The sequence below is a fragment of the Cucurbita pepo genome, unplaced genomic scaffold (genome assembly GCF_002806865.2).
Source record: "Cucurbita pepo subsp. pepo cultivar mu-cu-16 unplaced genomic scaffold, ASM280686v2 Cp4.1_scaffold000136, whole genome shotgun sequence".
NCBI lineage: Eukaryota > Viridiplantae > Streptophyta > Magnoliopsida > Cucurbitales > Cucurbitaceae > Cucurbita > Cucurbita pepo.
The window spans coordinates 49,249-74,765 of record NW_019646437.1 but is presented as its reverse complement, the minus strand read 5'-3'; the positions used below and the strand labels follow the sequence as shown (position 1 = coordinate 74,765).

Below are 25,517 nucleotides of genomic sequence, written 5' to 3'. Positions count from 1 at the left end.
ACTAATCCCTCTTTAGAACACACTAATATGAGCTTAATACTAAAACCCTAATTGAGTCATTTAGAACACTAAAAAAAAAAAAAAAACTTGATGGTTTTGACATTATTGCGAGAAATGTTCAAATTTGATGATTTTGACACGTATAATCAGTAGCCTACAACGAAAAATTGTTTCACTCTTGACCATTTTTTTGTTCGTTTTTTGTCGGTGTACCATATGTGACTTTTTGTTCCTGTTTTCGAACATTTTCGAAAAACTACTTTCTCTTTCTAATATCTTAAAATTTTCACAGGAAACATCACAGGACTTGAAATTTGAAGAAAAATAGCATATCCTAATTAAGCTAACTTGAGCATTCGGTAAAAAAAAAAGTTATGGTCAAAACTTTTTGACACTATTGTGAGGAATGTTTAAATTTGATTGTTTTGACACGTATGATTAGTAGCTAATACTAAAAAAATTGTTTCGCACTTAACCAATTTTTAGTTCATTTTCTGTCGGGTACCATCGACTGACTTTTTATTTGTGCTCTGAAAAGCTACTTTCTTTTTGTATTATCTTAAAATTTTCATAGGAATTAAAGGTTAAATTTTGAAGGAAAAAAAAGCCTAAAGGTCGTATATATGAGGTTAAAACAGAGAGCAAAATTTAGAAACCCTAATTGAGTCACTGAGAGATCGTAGAGAAAAAAATCAAGTTACTATCAATTTTTTTCTACATTATTGTGAGGAATGTTAAAATTTGATGGTTTTGACACATTATTAGTAAACAACCCGAAAAGTGGTTTTGTTGTTTGCTAATTTTTTGTTTGCTTTCGGTCAGAGTACCACTTCGAGTTTTCCATCTACAGTAGGGAAGTTATGAAAAAATTACTTTATTTTTCTAATATCTTAATATTTACATACAAGACAACCCTAGGACTTTGATTTCAAAGAAAAAAAAAAAGATAAAGCTACGTATACACGAGCTAAAAATTGAAACCCTAATTTAAAAGCCCAAATATGGCAATTTAGAGCATTTGGTGAAAACCCGAGTTACCGATAGTAGTTTTCCAATATTATTGTGAGGAATATTCAATTTTGATGATTTTGACTACAACGAGTAATTAACAAAAAAAAAAAAAAAAAAAAAAAAAAAAAAAAAAAAAAAAAAAAANTAACATTTTTCAAACATTACTGTGAGGGATGTTCAAATTTGATGATTTGGACACGTACGATTATTAACCAATGCCCAACTTTTTTTTCGCTCTCGTCCAATTTTCGATTCATTCTTCATCGAGTCTCATCAACGCTTTTTGTTCATGTTTTAGGGCAGTTTTGAAAAGCTAGTTAATATTTTCATAGGAACAATATTAGGACGAAAAAAGCATGTAACTTTGTATGAATTAGAAAGTCGATATTTTTATTAGTTTAATTTTTTTTTATTTTTTTATTTTTCAATTCAATGGTTTATTTTTGTGACCATTAAAACTTTGGAATAGAAGATAAATAAATTACAACTGTAAATTAATAATTAAATCAATTAAAATAGTAAACTAAATCCATTTAGACTCTCGATTAATCTTGTTTTAAACCCTAAAAACCTCCCAAGGTGCAAACCCCAAAGTGTAGCTCGATTAATCTTGTTCGATTCTGTCCAAGATTCTTTCTTTGGATATTTACTAGATTTATACGAGTTGCGTGATAATCGATATCACTTGGAATTTCTCTGCAATTGAATCCACTGTGTAGCTCATGGGGAAAGATTCGAAGGCAAAGGACGCGGGTGGTAAAGGGAAGGGGAAGGCGAAGCAAGCAGCTTCCGGAGCCGATGAAAGTGCTTCCAAAGGGAAGGGAAAATCCGGAAAAGCTGCTTCCGATGGCCTTGGAACTTGCACTTATGTCAAAGGTTTCTCTCTTTCTTTAGAACACACTAATATGAGCTTAATACTAAAACCCTAATTGAGTCATTTAGAACACTAAAAAAAAAAAAAAAACTTGATGGTTTTGACATTATTGCGAGAAATGTTCAAATTTGATGATTTTGACACGTATAATCAGTAGCCTACAACGAAAAATTGTTTCACTCTTGACCATTTTTTTGTTCGTTTTTTGTCGGTGTACCATATGTGACTTTTTGTTCCTGTTTTCGAACATTTTCGAAAAACTACTTTCTCTTTCTAATATCTTAAAATTTTCACAGGAAACATCACAGGACTTGAAATTTGAAGAAAAATAGCATATCCTAATTAAGCTAACTTGAGCATTCGGTAAAAAAAAAAGTTATGGTCAAAACTTTTTGACACTATTGTGAGGAATGTTTAAATTTGATTGTTTTGACACGTATGATTAGTAGCTAATACTAAAAAAATTGTTTCGCACTTAACCAATTTTTAGTTCATTTTCTGTCGGGTACCATCGACTGACTTTTTATTTGTGCTCTGAAAAGCTACTTTCTTTTTGTATTATCTTAAAATTTTCATAGGAATCAAGAAATAGCATTATGGGTTAAATTTTGAAGAAAAAAAAGCATGAAGGTCGTATATATGAGCTTAAAACATAAAGCCAAATTTAGAAACTCTAGTTGAGTCACGGAGAGCTCTCGTAGAGAAAAAAACCAAGTTAGGATAAATTTTTTTCTACATTATTGTGAGAATGTTTAAATTTGATGGTTTCCACACATATTATTAGTAAACAACCCCGAAAAATGGTTTTTTTGTTAGCTAATTTTTGGTTTGCTTTCCATTAGAGTACGGCTTCGACTTTTCCATCTAAAGTAGGGAAGTTATGAAAAATTACTTTCTTTTTCTAATATCTTAATATTTACGTACAAAACAACCCTAGGACTTTGATTTAAAAGAAAAAAAAAAAGGAGATCTACGCATACCCGAGCTAAAAATTGAAACCCTAATTTGAAAGCCCCAATATGACCATTTAAAGCACTTGGTGAAAACCCCAGATAGTAGTTTTCCAATAATACTGTGAGGAATATTCAATTTTGATGATTTTGACTCCGACGAGTAATTAACAAAAAAAAAAAAAAAAAAAAAAAAAAAAAAAAAAAAAAAAAAAAAAAAAAAAAAAANCCCAAGGTGCAAACCCCAAAGTGTAGCTCGATTAATCTTGTTCGATTCTGTCCAAGATTCTTTCTTTGGATATTTACTAGATTTATACGAGTTGCGTGATAATCGATATCACTTGGAATTTCTCTGCAATTGAATCCACTGTGTAGCTCATGGGGAAAGATTCGAAGGCAAAGGACGCGGGTGGTAAAGGGAAGGGGAAGGCGAAGCAAGCAGCTTCCGGAGCCGATGAAAGTGCTTCCAAAGGGAAGGGAAAATCCGGAAAAGCTGCTTCCGATGGCCTTGGAACTTGCACTTATGTCAAAGGTTTCTCTCTTTTTCTCTCTTTTCTATTTCCCTTTCTTCAATCCTATTTACAGGGGTAGAAATTGCGTTTACGCTCAATCTCTGGAGGTTAAGGGATTTCGGTCGACGATTCTTATTTTGTTTTCCTTGAATTTGTTGTTTAGCAAGGCATATACTGTGCGAGAAGCAGGGTAAAATCAATGAAGCGTACAAGAAGTTGCAGGAGGGTTGGCTTAGCAATGGGGACAAGGTTCCTCCTGCTGAGTTTGCTAAGGTTGGATGTCTTTTTCTTCTTCTTACTTTTGGCCTCGTCGATTAGTCGATCATTTGCAGTTCTGTTAAAGAAAAACTGACTTGAGTATTTAGTTACAGATGCTTGATATTATATCCTTTCGGTGAATTGGTACTCTAGGTCATTTAAATTTGTTTTCCTCAACCCTTCTGTAGTTTTTGTCGAGGATTGTTGGGAGGGAGTCCCACATTCGCTAATTTAGGAATGATCATAGATTTATAAGTAAGGAATACATCTCCATTGGGATGATGTTTTTGGGGAAGCTTATGCTCAAAGTGGACAATATTGTACAATTGTGGAGATCCGTGATTCCTAACAGTTTCGAAGAGGAAAGATTATTACATTCATCTTCTTTTTTTAAATGTGGTGAATTGGTAAATGCCGGAGATAACCACTATGAATTTACTAATGATCTAAACGATATTTTGTTACCTTATTGCATATTAGGTCTCAAAGTCACTGATGGGGTTACTTGGAATATTAATATCTTAAGATTGCCTTTTAAACTTCAAAGGTTTTTGATTTAGCCTACAGTACTATGTAATTAATTAAGATTTTGTACTTTGTAAGCTAGTTAGGATGCTCATGAGGAGGGACAAAGTAACAATAGAAGCAATCCTTTTTTTGAATTCTATGTGCTAGGCAACTGAATTTCATTCCAAGGGCTGAATGTTTTATCCCTCTCTAGTAAATTGGCTTCCCAAGATAGGTCTTGTTTCTTATAATTTAATGCTCAGATGGTGTATTACTTGTACACATAAGATTATCAAGACATTTATGGGATACATTTAAAGACTTTGATAGAGAGACCGAGAATATGTATATCCCTTTTATTTTCTTGTGTTTAGGTGTATGAATGGTGTCATGGGTGGTTGAGGTCAGTTTGTGTTGAAGCAGAGTATTTTCATGGGTTTGATGAAAAGTTATATAGGGATAGGGCTGTTGTCATTGAGAAGTGTTGTTATTATTCCATAGTAACCTATATGTAGCTGATTTGTTTTGAGCTGTGTAAATGGTTGGACGAACAAAGGAACTAACTTAGTATTCAATCGGTTTACCGAAGTCCTTAGCTTATATGGTTAAAGTTGAAACAAACATAATCTCCGTTGTTTAAGGCAACTGCCGTTTAGTCTTTCTTAAAGTTTTCTTTTAAGCTAAATAATTGTGGAGGTGGAGGATTGAACCATTAATCTTTGGCAATGGTTTTCTATTTTACATGTACAGATATATAAATATGGTTGATGAATACAGATAATTGCATATAATCTTTACAAGCGAATAAATACTTTGATTTGTTTTTTTGTTTTTGTTGAAAAATGTGTTGATTTGTTTTAAATATACCATGAAAAGCACAAATAAAGAAAAATGGTGAAAGAAAATATATATAAAAGAGAGACAAACAAAATTGTCATGAGAAGATTCCCTAGACATTGGTATCTTTGAAATCCATGAATTCACCATGACATTAGACTACTTGGCATGAGCAAAACTCTCGTATTTTTAGTTGTCCTCATTTCTACTACATTTTTATTTCTCACTTGGTGTGAGTTGAGTCCCTTTTTTTGGTAATTGTGGTCTTTCTAATCTTACGACAAATTGGAGAATTTTTTTGTAATCCATTGCTAGGAACTCCCCTTCTTAATTTTATCTCATCTTTTATGATGCCTATCGAAGAAAAAGAAAGAAAAAACAAATAGGATTCAAGACGACATCAAAAGGTCCTTACATGCCTCCCATATGGTCATCCTAAGTTGTTTAGGTACACTACATGCTTGTCAAACAAATGCAAGAATCTAGATACTTGTCCTATGAGATTTTTAGCTCCCCACCAAACAAATGACAGCGTAGATTTTGGTTGTTTACATTGCTAGTGGATGTTAATAGAGTTGAATTTGGAGGTTTGCTAGAGTTTTATTTGTTTTTCTTTCTTTTTTCGTGGGTTTTAATTACTGGTAAACCCAAAGGTTTGAATGGGTAGATTTGAGTAAACTTAATCTTTGTTAACACTCCCTCTCATGTGTGGACTTGAGTCTCATTTTACTTGACTGAAGTCATCCTTCTTGTAACTTACTTCCTTGACTAACTCTGTGAGAAACAAGATGATTTGAGGAACTAAGACTAGAAGAGTTTGAACGTATGACCTCTTACTTTGATACAAACTTTGTTTGTGAATACATTATACATCTTATTCCAAGATTAGAATGTCATACAAGGTTTTCTTATAGAAAAGATATGTCAGACAATGGTTATAATGTTCATTATGTTTGAAGAGATCTCGGTTTTATCATCTACAAAGAAAAATGTTTAGTCTTGAGAATAATTTCAATGCTCGGAAGTGGAGGGCTGGGCTCATCAGCTTGGTTGTGAAGTCGTCTATTCTCTTAGATTAGGTATTGAATGATATGTCAAGAGAGGAGGGTGGTTCCAAGTCCCTTGAATACTTGCCTGAATAATCTCATTTTTCAATTATTCAACCCTTTCATTTTACCAAGTTCAATGTTAGTCAGATTAGTCAACATTTCTATGTTTCGATGCAACAACAAGATGTTATTTGTAACAAGTAGTTTTGTTGGTTGGTTAATTGGTCACATTTTATTCATGAAATGGGTTGGATTGATATTAGTCTGGATACAGCAAAATAATTCTATTAGATCTAATAAGTACCTTGTGTCAGAATTCAGAAATTCTATGGCTCGAATCTTTAGTATTCTCTTATTTATTACCTGTGTCTACTATTTAGGCAGAATACCGTCACCCATTCTTACTAAGAAACTGAAAGAAACGGAGGGGACTAAACAGGAACAAGAGGGATCCACCGAAGAAGATACTTCTCCTTCCCTTTTTTCGGAAGAAAAGGAGGATCCGGACAAAATCGATGAAACGGAAGAGATCCGAGTGAATGGAAAGGAAAAAACAAAGGATGAATTCCACTTTAAAAGGACACGCTATCAAAAGATAAAAAGACCTGTTTATGAAACTTCTTACCCTCCGGATGGAAATAAAGAAAATGACAAAATGCTGTTAGATTTAGATACAGACGAAAAAGATCTCTTCTGGTTTGAAAAACCTCTTGTGACTATTCTTTTCGACTATAAACGATGGAATCGTCCACTTCGATATATAAAAAATAACAGGTTAGAAAATGCTGTTAGAACTGAAATGGCACAATATTTTTTTTATACATGCCAAAGTGACGGAAAAGACAGAATAGTTTTTACATATCCACCCAGTCTATCAACTTTTTTGGAAATGATACAAAAAAAGATATCTTTGGTCACAACAGAAAAACTTTTTTCTGATGAATTGGATAATTCTTGGAATTATCTGAATGAACAAAAAAAAATAAATTTAAACAAAAAATTGATAAATAGAATAGAAATTCTGGATAAGGGATCCCCAGCTAGAGTAGGGGATGTACTGGAAAAAAGGACTCAATTATGTAATGATGAAACTGAAAACGACTATTTACCAAAAACATATGATCCTTTGTTGAGCGGACCTTACCGCAGACGAATCAATTTTTTTTCATTCTCAATGATAAATGAAACTTCTAGAAAAAATGATAGTGAGAACGTTTGGACAAATAAGATTCATACTATCTTTCTTAATACTAATTATCCACAAATTGAAGATAAAATTGAGTCAGAAGATCGAATAAAATATTTCAAATTTTTATTAGATGCAATTATAACTCCTGACAACGATAAAGCAAGTCCTCAAAACTCGATTGGACTAAGAGAAATCCATAAAGAAGTTCCTCGATGGTCATACAAATTAATCAACGAGTTAGAACGCCGGGAGAAAGAAGAAGAACAAGAAAAAGAAGACGAAGAAGACAAAGACGAAGAAGACGAAGAAGACAAAGACGAAGAAGACGAAGAAGAGAAAAAAAAGCCGACGCAAGATCATCAAATTCGTTCAAGAAAAGCCAAACGTGTCGTAATTTTTACCGACAATCTAAACTCTGAAGATCAAATCACAAATCAAGATATTGATATCACAAACCAAGATATTGATATCACAAATACTGATGATTCTGACGAATCATCAGACGAAATTGTTTTGCTACGGTATTCCCAACTATCGGATTTTCGTCGAGACGTAATTAAAGGCTCTATGCGTTGTCAAAGACGTAAAACAGGTATTTGGAAACCGCTTCAAGCAAATGTACGTTCTTATCTTTTTTTTGACAGACAAGCCAAAGATGTTTTGTCTTCTTTTGATATTCCCGGAATAATAAAAACGCTTTTTAGACCTTGGATATGGAAAAACACAGAATTGACTATTTCGGATAATACACAGGAAAAGCCAGATGAAAATGAAATAAAAGCGGTGATGATAAGAAGAGCCAAGGAGGAAGAGAAACAAACATGTATAGAAAGATCAGAAACCTGGGATAAGGCACTACTTGGTCAAGTAATAAGAGGTTGTTTGTTAGTAACTCACTCATTTATTAGAAAATATATTGTGATACCCTCATTGATAATAGCTAAAAATATTATCCGTATACTATTATTTGAAGGTACTGACTGGTACAAGGATTGGAAAAATTCCAAGAACGAAATACATATAAAATGCACCTATAATGGTGTTCAATTATCAGAAACAGAATTTCCACAAAATTGGTTAACAGAGGGTATTCAAATAAAGATCTTATTTCCTTTTCGTGTGAAAGCGCGCGACATATTTAGGTTACCTAATAAAAATTCAATAAAAAAGAACGAAAAAAAAAATGATTTTGCTTTTTTAACAGTTTTTGGAGAGGAAGCTGAAATGCCTTTTGGTTCTCCCCGAAAAGACGGTTCGTTTTTTGAACCGGGTTTAATAACAAAAGTCGAAAAACAAATTAAAAAAAGGACTCGAAGAGTTTTAAAAAAAAGACTAAACGTGTTTATAAATATATTAAACGAAACAAAAAAACGGGTCATCAAAAACCTTTCACAAAGAAACCCAACTCGATTAGTTGAATTGAAAGAAATATCCGAGTTGAATGAAGAAAAAAATTTGATAATACGTAATCGAATGATCCAAGACTCGTCCATTATAATTCAATCTATGGATCGGAGAACTTTTTCGTTGATAGAAACAACGATCAAAGATCGGACTGATAGAACAAACACCATACTAAAACAAATTGAAAAAATTAGAAAAGACACGAAAAACGCGATTCTAAAGCTAGAACTAAATATTAGTCCTAACAAAATAAGTGATATATTAGAATCTCCGAAAAATCTTTTAAAGATATTAAAAAAAAGAAATGTACGATTAATTCGTAAATCGCATCATTTTCTAAAATTTTTCGTTGAAAACATATACATAGCTATCTTTCAACGTATTATGAATATCCCGAGGATTAATGGTCAACTTTTTATTGATTCAATAAAAAAAAAAATGACTAAATCCATTTCCAATAATGAAGCAAATGAAGAAAGAATTGATAAAACAAATCAAAGTTTCATTTACTTTATTTCAACTATAAAAAAGTCACTTTCCAATATTAGTAATAAGAATAGAAAGGTCTTTGGGGACTTATCATACTTGTCACAAGCATATTTATTTTACAAATTATCACAAACCCAACTTATTAACTTATCTAAGTTAAGACCTGTGTTTCAATATCACGGAACATCTCTTTTTCTTAAAAATGAAATACAGGATTATTTTGGTAAAGTTGTTGGAGCACACGAAATATTCCATCCCGACTTAAAACAAAAGAATCTTCAAAATTCTGCAATGATGAATGAATGGAAAAACTGGTTAAGGGGTCATTATCACTATGATTTATATCCAATTAGATGGGAAAAATTATTCCCACAAAAATGGCGAAATAGAGTAAAGAAAGATCGTATGGTCAAAAATAAAGATTTTAAACAATGTTATTCATATGAACAAAACAGATTAATTGATTACAAAAAACAAAATGATTTTGAAACCCGCTACTCATTACCAAATAAAAACGATAATATTCTAAAAAAATATATATATGATCTTTTATCATATAAATCCATTAATTATGAAGATAATAAAGATTCATCTATTTATGAATTAACAGTGCAAGTAAAAAATAATCAAGAAAGTTCGTCTAAGTACAACACAGATAAATGGAAATTTTTTGATATACTAACGGATATCCCTATCAATAATTATCTAATAGATAATTATATTATAGATCGGGAAAAAAATCTGGATAGAAAATATTTTGATTGGAGAATGCTGCATTTTGGTCTTAAAAATAAGGCCGATATTAGAGCCTGGATCAATATTGAAACTGACACAAACAGTAATCAAAATACTAAAACTGGGGGTAATAGTTTTCAACTAATTGAAAAAATCGATAAGAAAGATTTTTCTTATCTCACAATGAATCAAGAAATCAACCCATTGAACAATAAAAAAAAAATCTTTTTTGTTTTTGATTGGATGAGAATGAATGAAGAAATACTAAGTCGTTCCATATCGAATCTGGAACTTTGGTTCTTTCCAGAATTTTTGATACTTTATAATGCATATAAGATTAATCCGTGGATCATACCAATCAAATCACTTCTTTTAAATTTGAATAAAAATTTCATTATTAGTCAAAATGAAAAACTAATTGGAAAGAAAAAAGGATCTCCTTTAATATCAGCGAAGAAAAAACCTCTTTTTTTAGAAAATGGAAATAAAGGAAAAAAGGAAGTTGTGGACGAAAAGAATCGTGACTCAGTTTTATCAAACCAAAAAAAAGATCTTGAAAAAGATTCCGCGGAAGCAGATGTGAAAAAACGTAGAAAGAAAAAAAAATCCAAGAAAAACATGGAAGCCCTGTTTGATTCCTTCGTAAACAACTATTTTATTTTTCAATTGAGATGGGAGAATTCCTTAACTGGCAAACTGATGAATAACATCAACGTATATTGTCTCCTGCTTAGACTGATAAATCCCATAAAAATTACTATATCCTCTATCGAAAGAGGAGAAATAAATCTGGAGATGCTGATAGTTCCCAAGCAGTTCCAGTTTCATAAAGAATTCTTAAAAGGGGGAATATTTATTATCGAACCTGTTCGTCTGTCTGTAGAAAATGATGGACAATTTATTATGTCTCAAACCATAGGTATTTCATTAGTTCATAAGAATAAGTACCAAATTAATCAAAGATATCAAGAAAAAGGCTATCCTTATAAGAAGAGTTTTGCTGAATCCATTGCAATACATCAAAAAACGAATGAAAATAGAACCAGCAATCATTATGATTTGCTTGTTCCGGAAAATATCTTATCCCCTAGAGGTCGTAGAGAGTTCAGAATTCTAATTTGTTTCAATTCTGGGAATAGAAATGATATCCATAGAAATACAGGATTTTACAATGCAAATAAGGTAAAAACTCATGATCAAGTTTTAGATAAAAGAAGCAAACATCTTGATAGATATAAAAATAAACTAAATAAATTCAAGTTCTTTTTGTGGCCCAATTATCGATTAGAAGATTTAGCTTGTATGAATCGTTATTGGTTTGATACCAATAATAGCAGTCGTTTTAGTATGCTAAGGATCCATATGTATCCACAATTGAAAATTCGTTAATGCTACATTTTTCCTATATTGGCCGTACCTTATATGGTATATGAAGACAAAGAAATACACATATGGCACTGTCTTAGATTCTGATAGATGATATTAATTTAATTCAATGGCGTCTCTATTCGATTTAGAAATGAATCAATAAAATATTCTTATTTCATTTTTAATTGAAGTTTTAAGTATAAATATTTTTTGTGCGTGCAGAAATATACCAGCCTTTTGTATACCTATCTGAATCCAATTTTTTCAAATTGGATTGCAAAATTTTATTAAAAAAAAAAAAAGAATAGAAATTCGTAATCAAATTAAGATTATTGTGTATATCAAATTAAAATTAGTAACATTATTATTACTGATCAATAATAATTTATAAAACAATAAAAAAAGGAGGCTAAGGAGATTTCATTTTATGGTAAAAAATTCATTCAGCTCAGTTATTTCGCAAGAAGAAAAAAAAGAAAATGGAGGATCCGTTGAATTTCAAGTAGTCAGTTTCACCAATAAGATACGAAGACTTACTTCTCATTTGGAATTGCACAAAAAAGACTATTTATCTCAAAGAGGTCTACGTAAAATTCTCGGAAAACGCCAACGATTACTTTCTTATTTATCAAAGATAAATAAAATGCGTTATAAAGAATTAATTAATCAATTGGATATTCGGGAGTCAAAAACTCAGTAATTTTAAAAGTAATTTTTAATTATTTGATTTATTAGATCTTGAATTTTTATGAACTTATTTGCATTTTCAGCAATTCATGGAAAGCTGAATCGAGGAAAAACTTATGAATGGACCAGCTACAAGAAAAGACCTCATGATAGTCAATATGGGACCTCACCACCCATCAATGCACGGTGTTCTTCGACTCATCCTTACTTTGGATGGTGAAGATGTTATTGACTGTGAACCAATATTGGGTTATTTACACAGAGGGATGGAAAAAATTGCAGAAAACCGAACAATTATACAATATCTACCTTATGTAACACGTTGGGATTATTTAGCTACTATGTTTACAGAAGCAATAACTGTAAATGGTCCAGAACTGTTGGGAAATATTCAAGTACCTAAAAGAGCCAGCTATATCAGAGTAATTATGTTGGAATTGAGTCGTATAGCTTCTCATCTGTTATGGCTTGGCCCTTTTATGGCGGATATTGGCGCACAGACTCCCTTCTTCTATATTTTCAGAGAAAGAGAATTAGTATATGATCTATTCGAAGCAGCCACCGGTATGAGAATGATGCATAATTATTTTCGTATCGGGGGAGTCGCGGCTGATCTACCTCATGGATGGATAGATAAATGTTTGGATTTCTGCGATTATTTTTTGACAGCGGTTGCTGAATATCAAAAACTTATTACACAAAATCCTATTTTTTTAGAACGAGTTGAGGGAGTAGGCATTATTTCTGGAGAAGAGGTAATAAATTGGGGGTTATCAGGACCAATGCTGCGAGCTTCCGGAATACCATGGGATCTTCGTAAAGTTGATCATTATGAGTGTTATGACGAATTTGATTGGGAAGTTCAGTGGCAAAAAGAAGGAGATTCATTAGCTCGTTATTTAGTCAGACTTGGTGAGATGACGGAATCCATAAAAATTATTCAACAAGCTTTGGAAGGAATTCCAGGGGGACCTTATGAAAATTTAGAAATACGATCTTTTGATCGAGGACAGTCTCCGGAATGGAATGACTTTGACTATCGATTCATTAGTAAAAAACCTTCGCCAACTTTTGAATTGGCGAAACAAGAACTTTATGTGAGAGTCGAAGCCCCAAAAGGGGAATTGGGTATTTTTTTGATAGGGGATCAGGGTGGTTTTCCTTGGAGATGGAAAATTCGCCCGCCGGGTTTTATCAATTTGCAAATTCTTCCTCAGTTAGTTAAAAGAATGAAATTGGCTGATATTATGACAATACTAGGTAGCATAGATATCATTATGGGAGAAGTTGATCGTTAAAATGATAATTGATACATCACAAGTCCAAGATATCAATTCTTTTTCGAGATTGGAATTCTTAAAAGAAGTCTATGGAATTCTATGGGTGCTTGTCCCTATTTTGACTACTGTATTGGGAATCNTGATCGTTAAAATGATAATTGATACATCACAAGTCCAAGATATCAATTCTTTTTCGAGATTGGAATTCTTAAAAGAAGTCTATGGAATTCTATGGGTGCTTGTCCCTATTTTGACTACTGTATTGGGAATCACAATCGGCGTACTAGTAATTGTATGGTTAGAAAGAGAAATATCCGCCGGGATACAACAACGTATTGGACCTGAATATGCTGGTCCTTTGGGAGTTCTTCAAGCTTTAGCAGATGGCACAAAACTACTTTTTAAAGAAAATCTGCTTCCATCTAGAGGTGATACGCGTTTATTCAGTATCGGACCATCCATAGCAGTCATATCAATTTTACTAAGCTATTCAGTAATTCCTTTTGGTTATCGCCTTGTTTTAGCAGATCTGCAGATCGGTGTTTTTTTATGGATTGCCATTTCAAGTGTTGCTCCCATCGGCCTTCTTATGTCAGGATATGGATCCAATAATAAATATTCCTTTTTAGGTGGTCTACGAGCTGCTGCTCAATCAATTAGTTATGAAATACCATTAACTCTATGTGTATTATCAATATCTCTACGTGTGATTCGTTGAGACATAAACTTCTCCCCCCTTTTTTTTTGAGAAAAGGGGTGATGAATAGATATCTTCATTTTTATATTCATTATTCGGATTAATGAACTAAATCAGATAGTTATATGAGTGAAAGAAAACAGCTTAGATAAATAAAAATTAGCAGTCAAAATATTGAGTCTCATTTTCTATGTATAAGAGTTAAGCAGAAATAAACATAGGCGCAAGAGAGCCTTTATCCCAAGATTGGTTGACTAGTTATCCTGTCTTGAAGCGGACTCAAAAGATCAATCGGATCGAGTTTTCACTATTATTTGGATGTACTAACATATATGTATTACCATAACACGGCTGATTGAGCAAAAATGAGTGGATGGTTAGAAACACCAAGATATACAAAGGATTAGTAATGGAGATTTTCCAAATTATCCAAAAGAGAGAGAAGGACATTTTTGCAAAATGCATAATATAAAAAGAATACGAATTGGGGCTTTAAGTTTGTAGAAATGATCAGGCAGTACTCCCCACGATTCCGATCCAGAGTATGCGCCTATCCACCCATTAAATAAATAACTATCGGAAACGAAATAATCCCTTATTTAGTAAGTCCCCTTTTTCTCAGAAAGAAGAATAGGAACGAAAAAAACAAATTGAAAGAATCCAATTACAACAAAAAAAGAGATCTTTTGTATTGTTTCTTATCTCCATCTATTCCTATATTCATTTCTTTCCTATCTCCCTATTCATCGAGATAGAATTCGTGTCCGAATTCATGAACTAATGGAATAGCCAATTTGTTTTTTTCGTAAGTGAAAACGATGGGTTATTGATATTTATAATCAATAGTATTTTAGTGAAGAATTAAGTTATTACTCAACAAAGAATTTTTTTTTTATTAAAGGATGAGATCAATTCAGAAGTACCTTTTTTCTTTATTATTAGAACAGACAGAATTCTATTGGGTTAATTGGGGGCCACACGATAGATTTTTATCCTATACTCTTCTACAAAAAAGACATATTAAGATAAATAATCCCGACACGCTCCTTAGATTTATTTATGGCCCTCAAGGAGCCGTATGAGGTGAAAATCTCATGTACGGTTCTGTAATAGCGATGAGAACAGTGATGTTATTACCGACTATGATTATCTAACAGTTCGAGTACAGTTGATATAGTTGAGGCTCAATCAAAGTATGGTTTTTGGGGGTGGAATTTGTGGCGTCAACCTATAGGGTTTGTTATTTTTCTAATTTCTTCCTTAGCAGAATGCGAGAGATTACCTTTTGATTTACCAGAAGCGGAAGAAGAATTAGTAGCGGGTTATCAAACCGAGTATTCGGGTATCAAATTTGGTTTATTTTATGTTGCTTCCTATCTAAATCTATTAGTTTCTTCGTTATTTGTAACGGTTCTTTACTTGGGTGGTTGGGATATCTCTATTCCATACATATTCGGTTATGAACTTTTTGAAATAAATAAAGCGTATGAAGTCTTTGGAATGACAATTAGTATCTTTATTACATTAGCTAAAACTTATTTATTCTTGTTCATTTCTATAGCAACAAGATGGACTTTACCCCGACTAAGAATAGACCAACTATTAAATCTCGGATGGAAATTTCTTTTACCTATATCTCTTGGTAATCTATTATTAACAACTTCCTTTCAACTCTTTTCACGGTAAAGGAATANTCAAACAAGAGAAAGAAACAAACATAAAATTCTTTAGAGATATTACAATATGTTCCCTATGGTAACTGGGTTCATGAATTATGGTCAACAAACAGTACGAGCTGCAAGGTACATTGGTCAGGGTTTCATGATTACTTTATCCCATGCAAATCGTTTGCCTGTAACTATTCAATATCCTTACGAAAAATTAATCGCATCGGAGCGTTTCCGCGGTCGAATCCATTTTGAATTTGATAAATGCATTGCTTGTGAAGTATGTGTTCGTGTATGTCCTATAGATCTCCCCGTTGTTGATTGGAAATTGGAAACAGATATTCGAAAGAAACGATTGCTTAATTACAGTATTGATTTCGGGATCTGTATATTTTGTGGTAACTGCGTTGAATATTGTCCAACAAATTGTTTATCAATGACTGAAGAATATGAACTTTCTACTTATGATCGTCACGAATTGAATTATAATCAAATTTCTTTGGGTCGTTTACCAATGTCAGTAGTTGATGATTATACAATTAGAACAATTCTGAATTCGCCTCAAATTGAAGTCTAAAATAAGTAAATCCCTTGATTAAAGAGTAATTGGAAATTACTAAGGTTCCGTTTTGATCTAAAGAAATGAGGTTTCTTTCGTTTTGTTTGTTTGATCACTACCTACAAATACAAACTATTGATTCATGAGAATTGCAGCTTAATTTAGATTGAAACTATATATTTCCAAATATATAGTTTCAATCTACTATACTCTTTCAGATCAAGACTAAGATTAATACAATAACTGTACCTACATTAATTCACACCCCCTAAGATTTAATTAGGAATTGATTATCCATTTTTTTTCCTGGTCAGATCAATAAGGTCATGAAAAACATTTAGATTTTTTTATCTCTTTTTTTACTACATATAATGGATTTGCCTGGACCGATACATGATTTTCTTGTAGTCTTGTTGGGATCAGGTCTTATTTTAGGAAGTATGGGAGTACTATTATTTAATAACTCCATTTATTCTGCTTTTTCGTTGGGACTGGTTCTTGTTTCTATATCCTTATTCTATATTTTAGCAAACGCCCAGTTTGTAGCTGCCGCGCAACTCCTTATTTACGTGGGAGCTATAAATGTTTTAATCATATTTGCTGTGATGTTCATGAAGGGTTCAGAATATTCCAAAGATTTGAATCTTTGGACCGTTGGGAATGGAGTTACTTTTCTGGTTTGTACAAGTATTTTTGTTTCACTAATGACTACTATTGTAGATACGTCATGGTATGGGATTATTTGGACTACAAGATCAAACCAGATTCTAGAGCCAGATTTAATAAGTAATAGTCAACAAATTGGAATTCATTTATCAACATATTTTTTTCTTCCATTTGAACTAATTTCGATCATTCTTTTAGCTGCTTTGATCGGCGCAATTGCCGTGGCTCGCCAGTAATAAATCTTTAGTTAGAAATAGCATAAATTAAACTTTGTTCTATGTTATCGCACACATTCCCCTTCAATTCTATTTGAAGATTGTTTCTGTCTAAAATAAAAATTCTTTTATTCGATCGATTACCAATATATTCCCTTGTTCTGTACTTTTTTTTTGTCAATTGAATTGAATCTATTACATTTTTGTTCATATTGAAATGAATCGGAATTGATAAGGAGTTGGTCAATCATGCTCGAACATGTACTTATTCTAAGTGCCTATTTATTTTCTATCGGTATCTATGGATTGATCACGAGCCGAAATATGGTTAGGGCCCTTATGTGTCTTGAGCTTATACTGAATGCAGTTAATATGAATTTCGTAACATTTTCTGATTTTTTTGATAGTCGCCAATTAAAAGGGAATATTTTCTCAATTTTTGTTATAGCTATTGCAGCCGCTGAAGCAGCTATTGGCCCAGCTATTGTTTCGTCAATTTATCGTAACAGAAAATCAACTCGTATCAATCAATCGAATTTGTTGAATAAGTAGTATTTATTTATCGGATAAATTCTGATATTCATCAAGTCAAATTATCTGTATGATACGTAATTCATGATCATGTTTGCGAAAACGTAAAAAATCAAAGTATCTTGGTCCTATCGCATGAGTTAATCTGAAAGTAGATTGATTATAAAAATTCTGATCAATTATTGACTCATCTGGTATCTAAATATATAATTCATTTACAAATTTACTCGATCGAAAATTTATAGTCTTAAAAAAGAATTCTAGATCCAATGTCACATTCAGTAAAGATTTATGATACATGTATAGGGTGTACTCAATGTGTCCGAGCTTGCCCCACAGATGTATTAGAAATGATACCTTGGGGCGGATGTAAAGCTAAGCAAATAGCTTCGGCTCCAAGAACAGAAGACTGTGTTGGTTGTAAGAGATGTGAATCTGCCTGTCCGACGGATTTCTTGAGTGTTCGCGTTTATTTATGGCATGAAACAACTCGAAGCATGGGTCTAGCTTATTGATACGTTCTCGAAAAGCCCCCTTGAATCCATTTGATTTCTTTTTTACCGACAAAAACTCGTGCTCGAAAATAAATATACATATATATATTTTTTTTTATTTCATTTTCGAACATGGGTTTTTTTAGTCCAAGTGTATCTTGTTTTTACTACGAATTATTTTCCTTGGTTAACAACAGTTATAGTTTTTCCAATATTTGCGGGTTTATTACTTCTCTTTTTCCCTCATAGAGGAAATAAAGTAATGAGATGGTATACGATATGTATCTGTGTACTCGAGCTCCTTCTAACAACCTATGCATTTTGTTATCATTTCGAATTAGACGATCCATTAATCCAACTGACAGAGGATTATAAATGGATCCCTTTTTTGGATTTTTACTGGAGATTGGGAATCGATGGACTTTCCATAGGACCCATTTTACTGACGGGGTTTATCACCACTTTAGCTACTTTAGCGGCTTGGCCAGTTACTCGAGATTCCCGATTATTCCATTTTCTAATGTTAGCAATGTATAGCGGTCAAATAGGATCATTTTCTGCTCGAGACCTTTTACTATTTTTTATCATGTGGGAGTTAGAATTAATTCCCGTTTATCTACTTCTATCGATGTGGGGAGGAAAGAAACGGTTGTATTCAGCTACAAAGTTTATTTTGTACACTGCGGGAGGTTCCATTTTTTTGTTAATGGGAGTTCTGGGTATCGGTTTATATGGTTCTAATGAACCAACTTTAAATTTTGAAACATCGGCTAATCAATCGTATCCTATAGCACTGGAAATAATATTCTATATCGGATTTCTTATTGCTTTTGCTGTCAAATCACCGATTATACCCTTACATACATGGTTACCAGATACCCACGGAGAGGCACATTACAGTACTTGTATGCTTCTAGCCGGAATCTTATTAAAAATGGGAGCATATGGATTGGTTCGGATCAATATGGAATTATTACCCCACGCCCATTCTATTTTTTCACCCTGGTTGATCATAGTAGGTATAATTCAAATAATCTATGCAGCTTCAACATCTTCGGGTCAACGCAATTTAAAAAAAAGAATCGCTTATTCCTCCGTCTCTCATATGGGTTTCATAATTATAGGAATTTGTTCTATAAGCGATACGGGACTCAATGGAGCTATTTTACAAATAATCTCTCATGGATTTATTGGCGCTGCGCTTTTTTTCTTGGCGGGAACAAGTTATGATAGAATACGTCTTGTTTATCTCGATGAAATGGGCGGAATGGCTATTCCAATTCCAAAAATATTCACGACTTTTAGTATCTTATCGATGGCTTCCCTTGCATTGCCGGGTATGAGCGGTTTTGTTGCAGAATTAATAGTCTTTTTTGGAATAATTACCAGCCAAAAATATCTTTTAATGACAAAAATACTAATTACTTTGGTAATGGCAATTGGAATCATATTAACTCCCATTTATTTATTATCTATGTTACGCCAGATGTTCTATGGATACAAGCTTTTTAATGTTCAAAATTCTTATTTTTTTGATTCGGGACCACGAGAGTTGTTTGTTGCGATCTCTATCCTTATACCTGTCATAGGTATTGGTATTTATCCAGATTTTGTTTTCTCACTATCAGTTGACAAGGTCGAAGCTCTTTTATCTAATTATTTTGCTAGATAGTTTTCGGAAAAAAAATAAAACAGCAATAATATAATAATTAATAATTTTTTTTTAATCGTTCGTTGCACAATAAAAAAAGAAGTCTTTTTTCTTAATCTTAAGTTAAATAAAAAAATGAATTGGACTTCCTCATACATTTGGGTTTTGTGAGAACCATTTGAATCAAGTAATGTAGTGATTCAAAGGGTTCTCGATGTCTTACACACAGTTTTCTTATCTATACTCTCCCGTGTTTGTGTTCGTCAGGCCCTTTCTTGAATTCATTCAATTAGATGTTAATGTAAATGAACCATAACTATGTAGCCCTATCCCTAATAGATTGACCCCAAAATAGCATATCCAAATTATAAGAAAACCCATAGAGGCCACAATTGCAGAATTTACACCTTCAAAATTTTTATTTGTTCGCATATGTAAATAAATTGCGAATATGGTCCAAGTAATAAATGCCCAAGTTTCTTTTGGATCCCAATTCCAATACGATCCCCATGTCTCATTAGCCCATACGGCCCCTGAAAGAATACCTATGCTTAAAAAGATAAACCCTAGACTAATAATACGATAACTCCAATGATCTAATTGTTGAATCAGTTGAGACTTATAATAATTATTATAAGAAAAAAAATAAGTGTTTCTTAAAACATTGTTCTCTTCGTTCATGTATTGGATCTCATCAAAGGAAAATAACGCATTTAATAAATGATTGTTTTTACCAAAAATTCTTATAGAGTTTTGAAATGTAATCACTATAAGAGCTACTGAAAATAATGATCCACATAAAAGAGATGCATAACCCAATACCATCATACTTACGTGCATCATTAACCAATGAGATTGGAGAGCGGGAACTAATAGTGGGGATTGATGCATTTCAGTTAAAAAACCTGAAGTAGCAAAACCTTGGGTAAAAATAGTACTTGGTGCAGTTATTGCGCTTACACTTAAATGGTTTTTATATTTTTTAAAATACGTAAATAGATGAATAATGGAGAAACCCCATGAAAGAAATAGTAATGATTCATATAAATCACTTAATGGTAAATGCCTCAAATAAATCCAACGAGTAACTAATAATCCTGTTATACAGAAAAAAGTAGCTATCATGCCCTTTTCTGACGAAGCATAGAGTCCTACGGTTTCATCGACGAATAAGGTTATCAAATGAATTGTAATGACAGTTGAAATGACCGAAAAAGATATATGAGTTAATATATGCTCTAAAGTTGAAAATATCATAAAAAAAATTTAAAAAGGTCCCTCAATTCAATTATTTGAATTAATATCGGGGACGTGAATTAATTATATTATAGAACTTGTTTTATAATATAAAATGGCATGCCGCTACTCGGACTCGAACCGAGATGCTCTAGCACTGCTTCCTAAGAGCAGCGTGTCTACCGATTTCACCATAGCGGCTTTCTCGAAATCATAATAACCTATTATTATTCACTCGTCGAGATTGAAAAAATATAATTAGAATAAATTTTATTAATTTAATAATAGTTTGATTTTAGAGGATTTTGCAAACCAATTTCATTATGTATTCGGTGGGATATATTCTATAATAGTAATAATGATTTCGAGAAAAGAAATAAGGGTTCATAGAATGAAAAAATACGGTTTTAACTTAATCCACTAATGTCATCATTTTAACGTCTCATTAAATTTTTAATAAAGAATTTCAGTTTACTATTTGATTAGATATTATATATTTTCTATATTCTAGAATATAGAAAATATATAATAAAATAAAAAATCAATAAAAACTTTTTCGTTTATTGGGGCGATGGGGATTCGTATTTTCCCCATCCCGAAAATGATAAAACAAAGATATGAAAAAGAAAGGTCAACCCGTGTATTTCTTTTGATTCTTTGAACAAGAAAAAAATACCATTTTCAATTTTATAATTGAGTAAACAAAAGATTTTTTATTTTTTTTACATACCCTAAAAAAAGGAATTTCATATTCATCCGCTCAAAACATTAGGAAATTCCAATAATTGCTTTGATAAAAAAAATGTTTATTTTTATTTGAATCTATATTTTTTAGTGATAATTTTTTTTTAATAAATTTACATTACATTATTCAATTATTTATTATTTATATAATAATATATAATAATAAATTATTATAATATAAAAAAAAATTTATTTAAATAATCAAAATTATAAACGAACTTCTACTAGACTTTTTTTTGAGTCAAACCGATTCTGATTCTTCCAATCTTTCATTATTTAGTTGATTTTTCTCAAAAACAAAACTTTGTGACTTCCTCGTTGAAATAGATTGTGATAGCGAAAAAGCTTTCAACGCTGCCCGACGCCCTTTGCTTTTCCAAATATTTTTCCGAATCCGTTTTTTTGATATAGAAGTGCGCTTTTTTGGAACTGCCATTAAAAAATTAGAATTGATTATTCATTACTATAATTGGATGTGAAAGACATCTAGTGTTCAAAAGGAATTGTTCTTTACTATTTATTATCCATTTTTTCTATAAATTATAGTATACTCCTAATATAGCTATCAAAATGAAAAATTATTCGATTAGAAACAAAAAAAATATATAAAATGTTATTTTGTAAAAAAAAAATGAATTGTTTAATGATTCGTAATAAACGAATTTAATACAAAGAAGTCTTATTTTACTGGATCCACTTGTAGACTGGCTTTTTTATGATTGATACCAAAATTAAATAGTGTTTTTCGTCTAATTATTCCTTCCCGCTCTATAGCGGGAAATTTTTGTAATGCATACTAAATAATAATAATAAAGAAAATTTGCAGTTTCTATATTGTCAAAAAATTTTACTTAAAATAAATAGGTGTGTTCATTAATAGTTTCAGTGGATCATCTTATTTGAACAATTCTAACTTCCTGACTTGAAATATTTTAAGTATTTGGCAAAAAATTAAGAATAATTAAGACTAGAAAAAGAAAATTCGATTTCAGTTTTGGATATTCAAATTTTTTATTAACTGATCCTTTTGAAAAGAGATAAGAGCTGGTGAATCAGAAAAATTAATTAGGAATTAAATATACTTTTTTTATGGAATATACGTATCAATATTCATGGATCATACCTTTCATCTCACTTCCAATTCCTATCTTAATAGGAGTGGGACTTCTACTTTTTCCGACCGCAACCAAAAACCTTCGACGTATGTGGTCTTTTCCGAGTATTTTATTGTTAAGTATAGTTATGATTTTTTCAGTTTATCTATCTATTGATCAAATAAATAGTAGTTATATCTATCAATATGTATGGTCTTGGACTATCAATAATGCTTTTTCTTTAGAGTTGGGCTACTTGATCGATCCACTTACTTGTATTATGTCAATATTAATCACGACTGTTGGAATTATGGTTCTTATTTATAGTGACAATTATATGTCTCACGATCAAGGATATTATTTGAAAGCGTATATGAGTTTGTTCAATACATCAATGTTGGGATTAGTTACTAGTGAGAATTTGATCCGTCTTTCTCTTTTTTGGGAATTGGTTGGAATGTGGTCTTATCTATTACTATTAATAGGGTTTTGGTTCACTCCACCTACTACTGCTGCCGCAAATGCTTGTCAAAAGGCATTTATAACTACTCGCGTGGGAGATTTATTTGGGTTTATTTATTATTAGGGATTTGAGGTCTTTATTGGACAACAGGGAGTTTTGCATTTCGAGATTGATTTATAATAATGAGGTGAATTTCCGATGTCTGACTTTGTACGCCTCCTTCCTATTAGTTGCAGGTGCAGTTGCCTTCCTATTAGTTGCAGGTGCAGTTGCTAAATCCGCTCAATTTCCTCTGAATCTATGGTTACCTGATGCTATGGAGGGTCCTACCCCGATTTCGGCTCTTATACATGCTGCTACAATGGTAGGGGAAATTTTCTTGTATAGTGGATAGAATATTTCGTCCCGTAGATCACTATAGATCTTTTATACAAAATTTCATACAAAAGAAGAACAATCAAGTTTACAAAGAATTAGGCGTGATGGTTGCTTTCTTTCTTGCTGTGGGTATTGTTCCTAACGTTTCAAGTTCAATAAGAGAATGATGATAAAGACACAGGCTATGATAAAGAAATTTTCTATTTCTAATTCCAAGGGAGAGTTGAATGAGAATTTCGAACTACAAGTATCCCGCGACCGGTTAGCTATTATTCAAGAAAAGGTATATAACGGCTATTACGTTCTAAATACACTACGTATAAAGTTTATACATAGGTTGGAAGCGCTTTCCTTTTTATCAGATACGCTACCGCTTTACCCTGAGATTATGATATGCAGATTGAATTAGAGTTGTAATGCCTTCTAATCAAGAGGATTGATTTATTGATCTTAATGGGATTATCCATAATGTTATTGCGCCTTTCTTATGGCTCCTTGCCTGAAGATACCGATTGGAGAATAGTAGTGATACCTCCTTTGATAACAGTATTAAAGAAATGGGAAAGGTCGATAGACTGTACCGACTTGATTTAAGGAAATAATGAATATACCAATTACTCTTGTTTTAAATAAAGAAAGTCTCGAGTTTAGTTGGGGAAGGTGCAACAAGGAAACTTTGAGAATCTTTTCTTCATCTCCCAATCATTGATGATAGTGGTGCTAATTATAGGGATGATATAGCCAAGGGCCGGCGGGAGAAATCTCAAGGGTATTATTCCTGTCTTAATGGACACTTTCGATAGGGAGTTTGCAAAAAGAAAGGTATCCTGGAATTGCTGTTAGTAGGTTTAGTAACTCAGTCTTGATTGAAGAAAAAAGGGATGAACATTCTGCACACTGACGCGTTCAATCACTATATGTATGATCTATTGAAAGAACTCAATCATCAAGGCGTGATACGATCTATTGAACCGGGCGATGCACCAGTAAGGTGTTATCAAAAAGTAGTCAAGTGAAAGACAACGGGAGACGTAAACATATGGGATCAATATTCAGATTATTAAACAGATTCTTAAAAGAAAGGAGAATGCATTATTCATCCGTTGTACCTGTCAACGAAAGACTGCTTTTACCAGACCCTGGGTATTTTTTGTTACACTGTCATGCCCTTCGGCCTGAAGAAGGCTGGTGCTACTTACCAAAGGGCAGCCACTATTCTTTTGCATGACATAATACACAAAGAGGTCGAGGTATATGTGGATGAAATGATTATCAAGTCCCGGCCGGGAGGGAGAGGGTCATGTTCCTGCGCTTAGGAAGTTCTTTGAGAGAATCAATCCGGATAAGATGAGGCTGAATCCACAGAAATGCCGGAGTGACCAGCCGCTGCTTGGGTTTATGGTTAGTCACAAGGGGTATAGAAGTTGACCCTGCTAAGATTAAGGAAGGCTATCATGGAAATGCCATCACCCAGGAAAAGGAGGAGAGAGGCTTACCCACCACTTTCTAAGAAGGGAAACTCAATAAATATCTAAAGTAAAACGCGGGGTTTGATTCAAGGGAAGTTCTTTCAAGAGCAGTCAGAGCCTATTCGACTTACTCATCAATCTCATCCTCAGATCATGATGTGATCACAGAAACTTCAGTACGAACTCTTTGTTGTTAAAAGTCTCTCGGGTCCCGACAAGGGATGGAAGGCTTCCTATGGTCCAAGTCCCAGGGTCAAACCACGAGGTCTATCGCTCATAGATTGGGAACTCTTAACTACACGGGAGGACTAGCTCCGTTGTGCCAATTCCAGCTGGGCATACTTGATTAATCCCCTTTAGGATAAACCAGAGGATAATTAGTAGAGCTAGCTTCGACTAGAGACAAGACGGCAGGCTGTGATTGTGGAATCCCGTATGCCAGTACGGTAACTAGCCACGGGAGACTCCCTTCCCTTCAGATATGAAACGGATCCTATGTCATT

General features: G+C 32.7%; 3 protein-coding genes across 4 annotated transcripts; all 3 read left to right on the top strand.

The window, feature by feature from the left end:
• The first annotated feature begins 1,551 nt into the window (after nucleotides 1–1,551).
• Nucleotides 1,552–3,834, top strand: LOC111784002 (peptidyl-prolyl cis-trans isomerase NIMA-interacting 4). Of its 2 annotated transcripts, XM_023664824.1 has the most exons (3): nucleotides 1,572–1,590; nucleotides 3,071–3,367; nucleotides 3,511–3,680. In XM_023664824.1, the coding sequence occupies exons 2-3, from the start codon at nucleotides 3,214–3,216 to the stop codon at nucleotides 3,663–3,665; spliced, it is 309 nt and encodes a 102-aa protein (XP_023520592.1). In that variant the 5' UTR covers nucleotides 1,572–1,590; nucleotides 3,071–3,213; the 3' UTR covers nucleotides 3,666–3,680. The 2 variants fall into 2 exon arrangements, with proteins under 2 accessions (XP_023520593.1, XP_023520592.1); XM_023664825.1 differs by lacking the exon at nucleotides 3,071–3,367 and having other exon boundaries at nucleotides 1,552–1,887; nucleotides 3,511–3,834.
• A 1,113-nt stretch (nucleotides 3,835–4,947) lies between these two features.
• On the top strand, nucleotides 4,948–11,621 carry LOC111784000 (protein TIC 214-like). The gene has a single exon (XM_023664821.1). It carries the CDS (start codon nucleotides 6,036–6,038, stop codon nucleotides 11,202–11,204), a length of 5,169 nt encoding a protein of 1,722 aa, XP_023520589.1. The 5' UTR covers nucleotides 4,948–6,035; the 3' UTR covers nucleotides 11,205–11,621.
• Nucleotides 11,622–15,548: 3,927 nt separating this feature from the next.
• Nucleotides 15,549–19,328, top strand: LOC111784001 (NAD(P)H-quinone oxidoreductase chain 4, chloroplastic; the record flags this gene model as incomplete). Its single annotated transcript, XM_023664822.1, is given in 1 exon segment — nucleotides 15,549–19,328. A coding segment is annotated over 1 exon segment (1,087 nt), but the record flags the coding sequence as incomplete, so codon positions are not given.
• Between the last annotated feature and the right edge of the window lie 6,189 nt (nucleotides 19,329–25,517).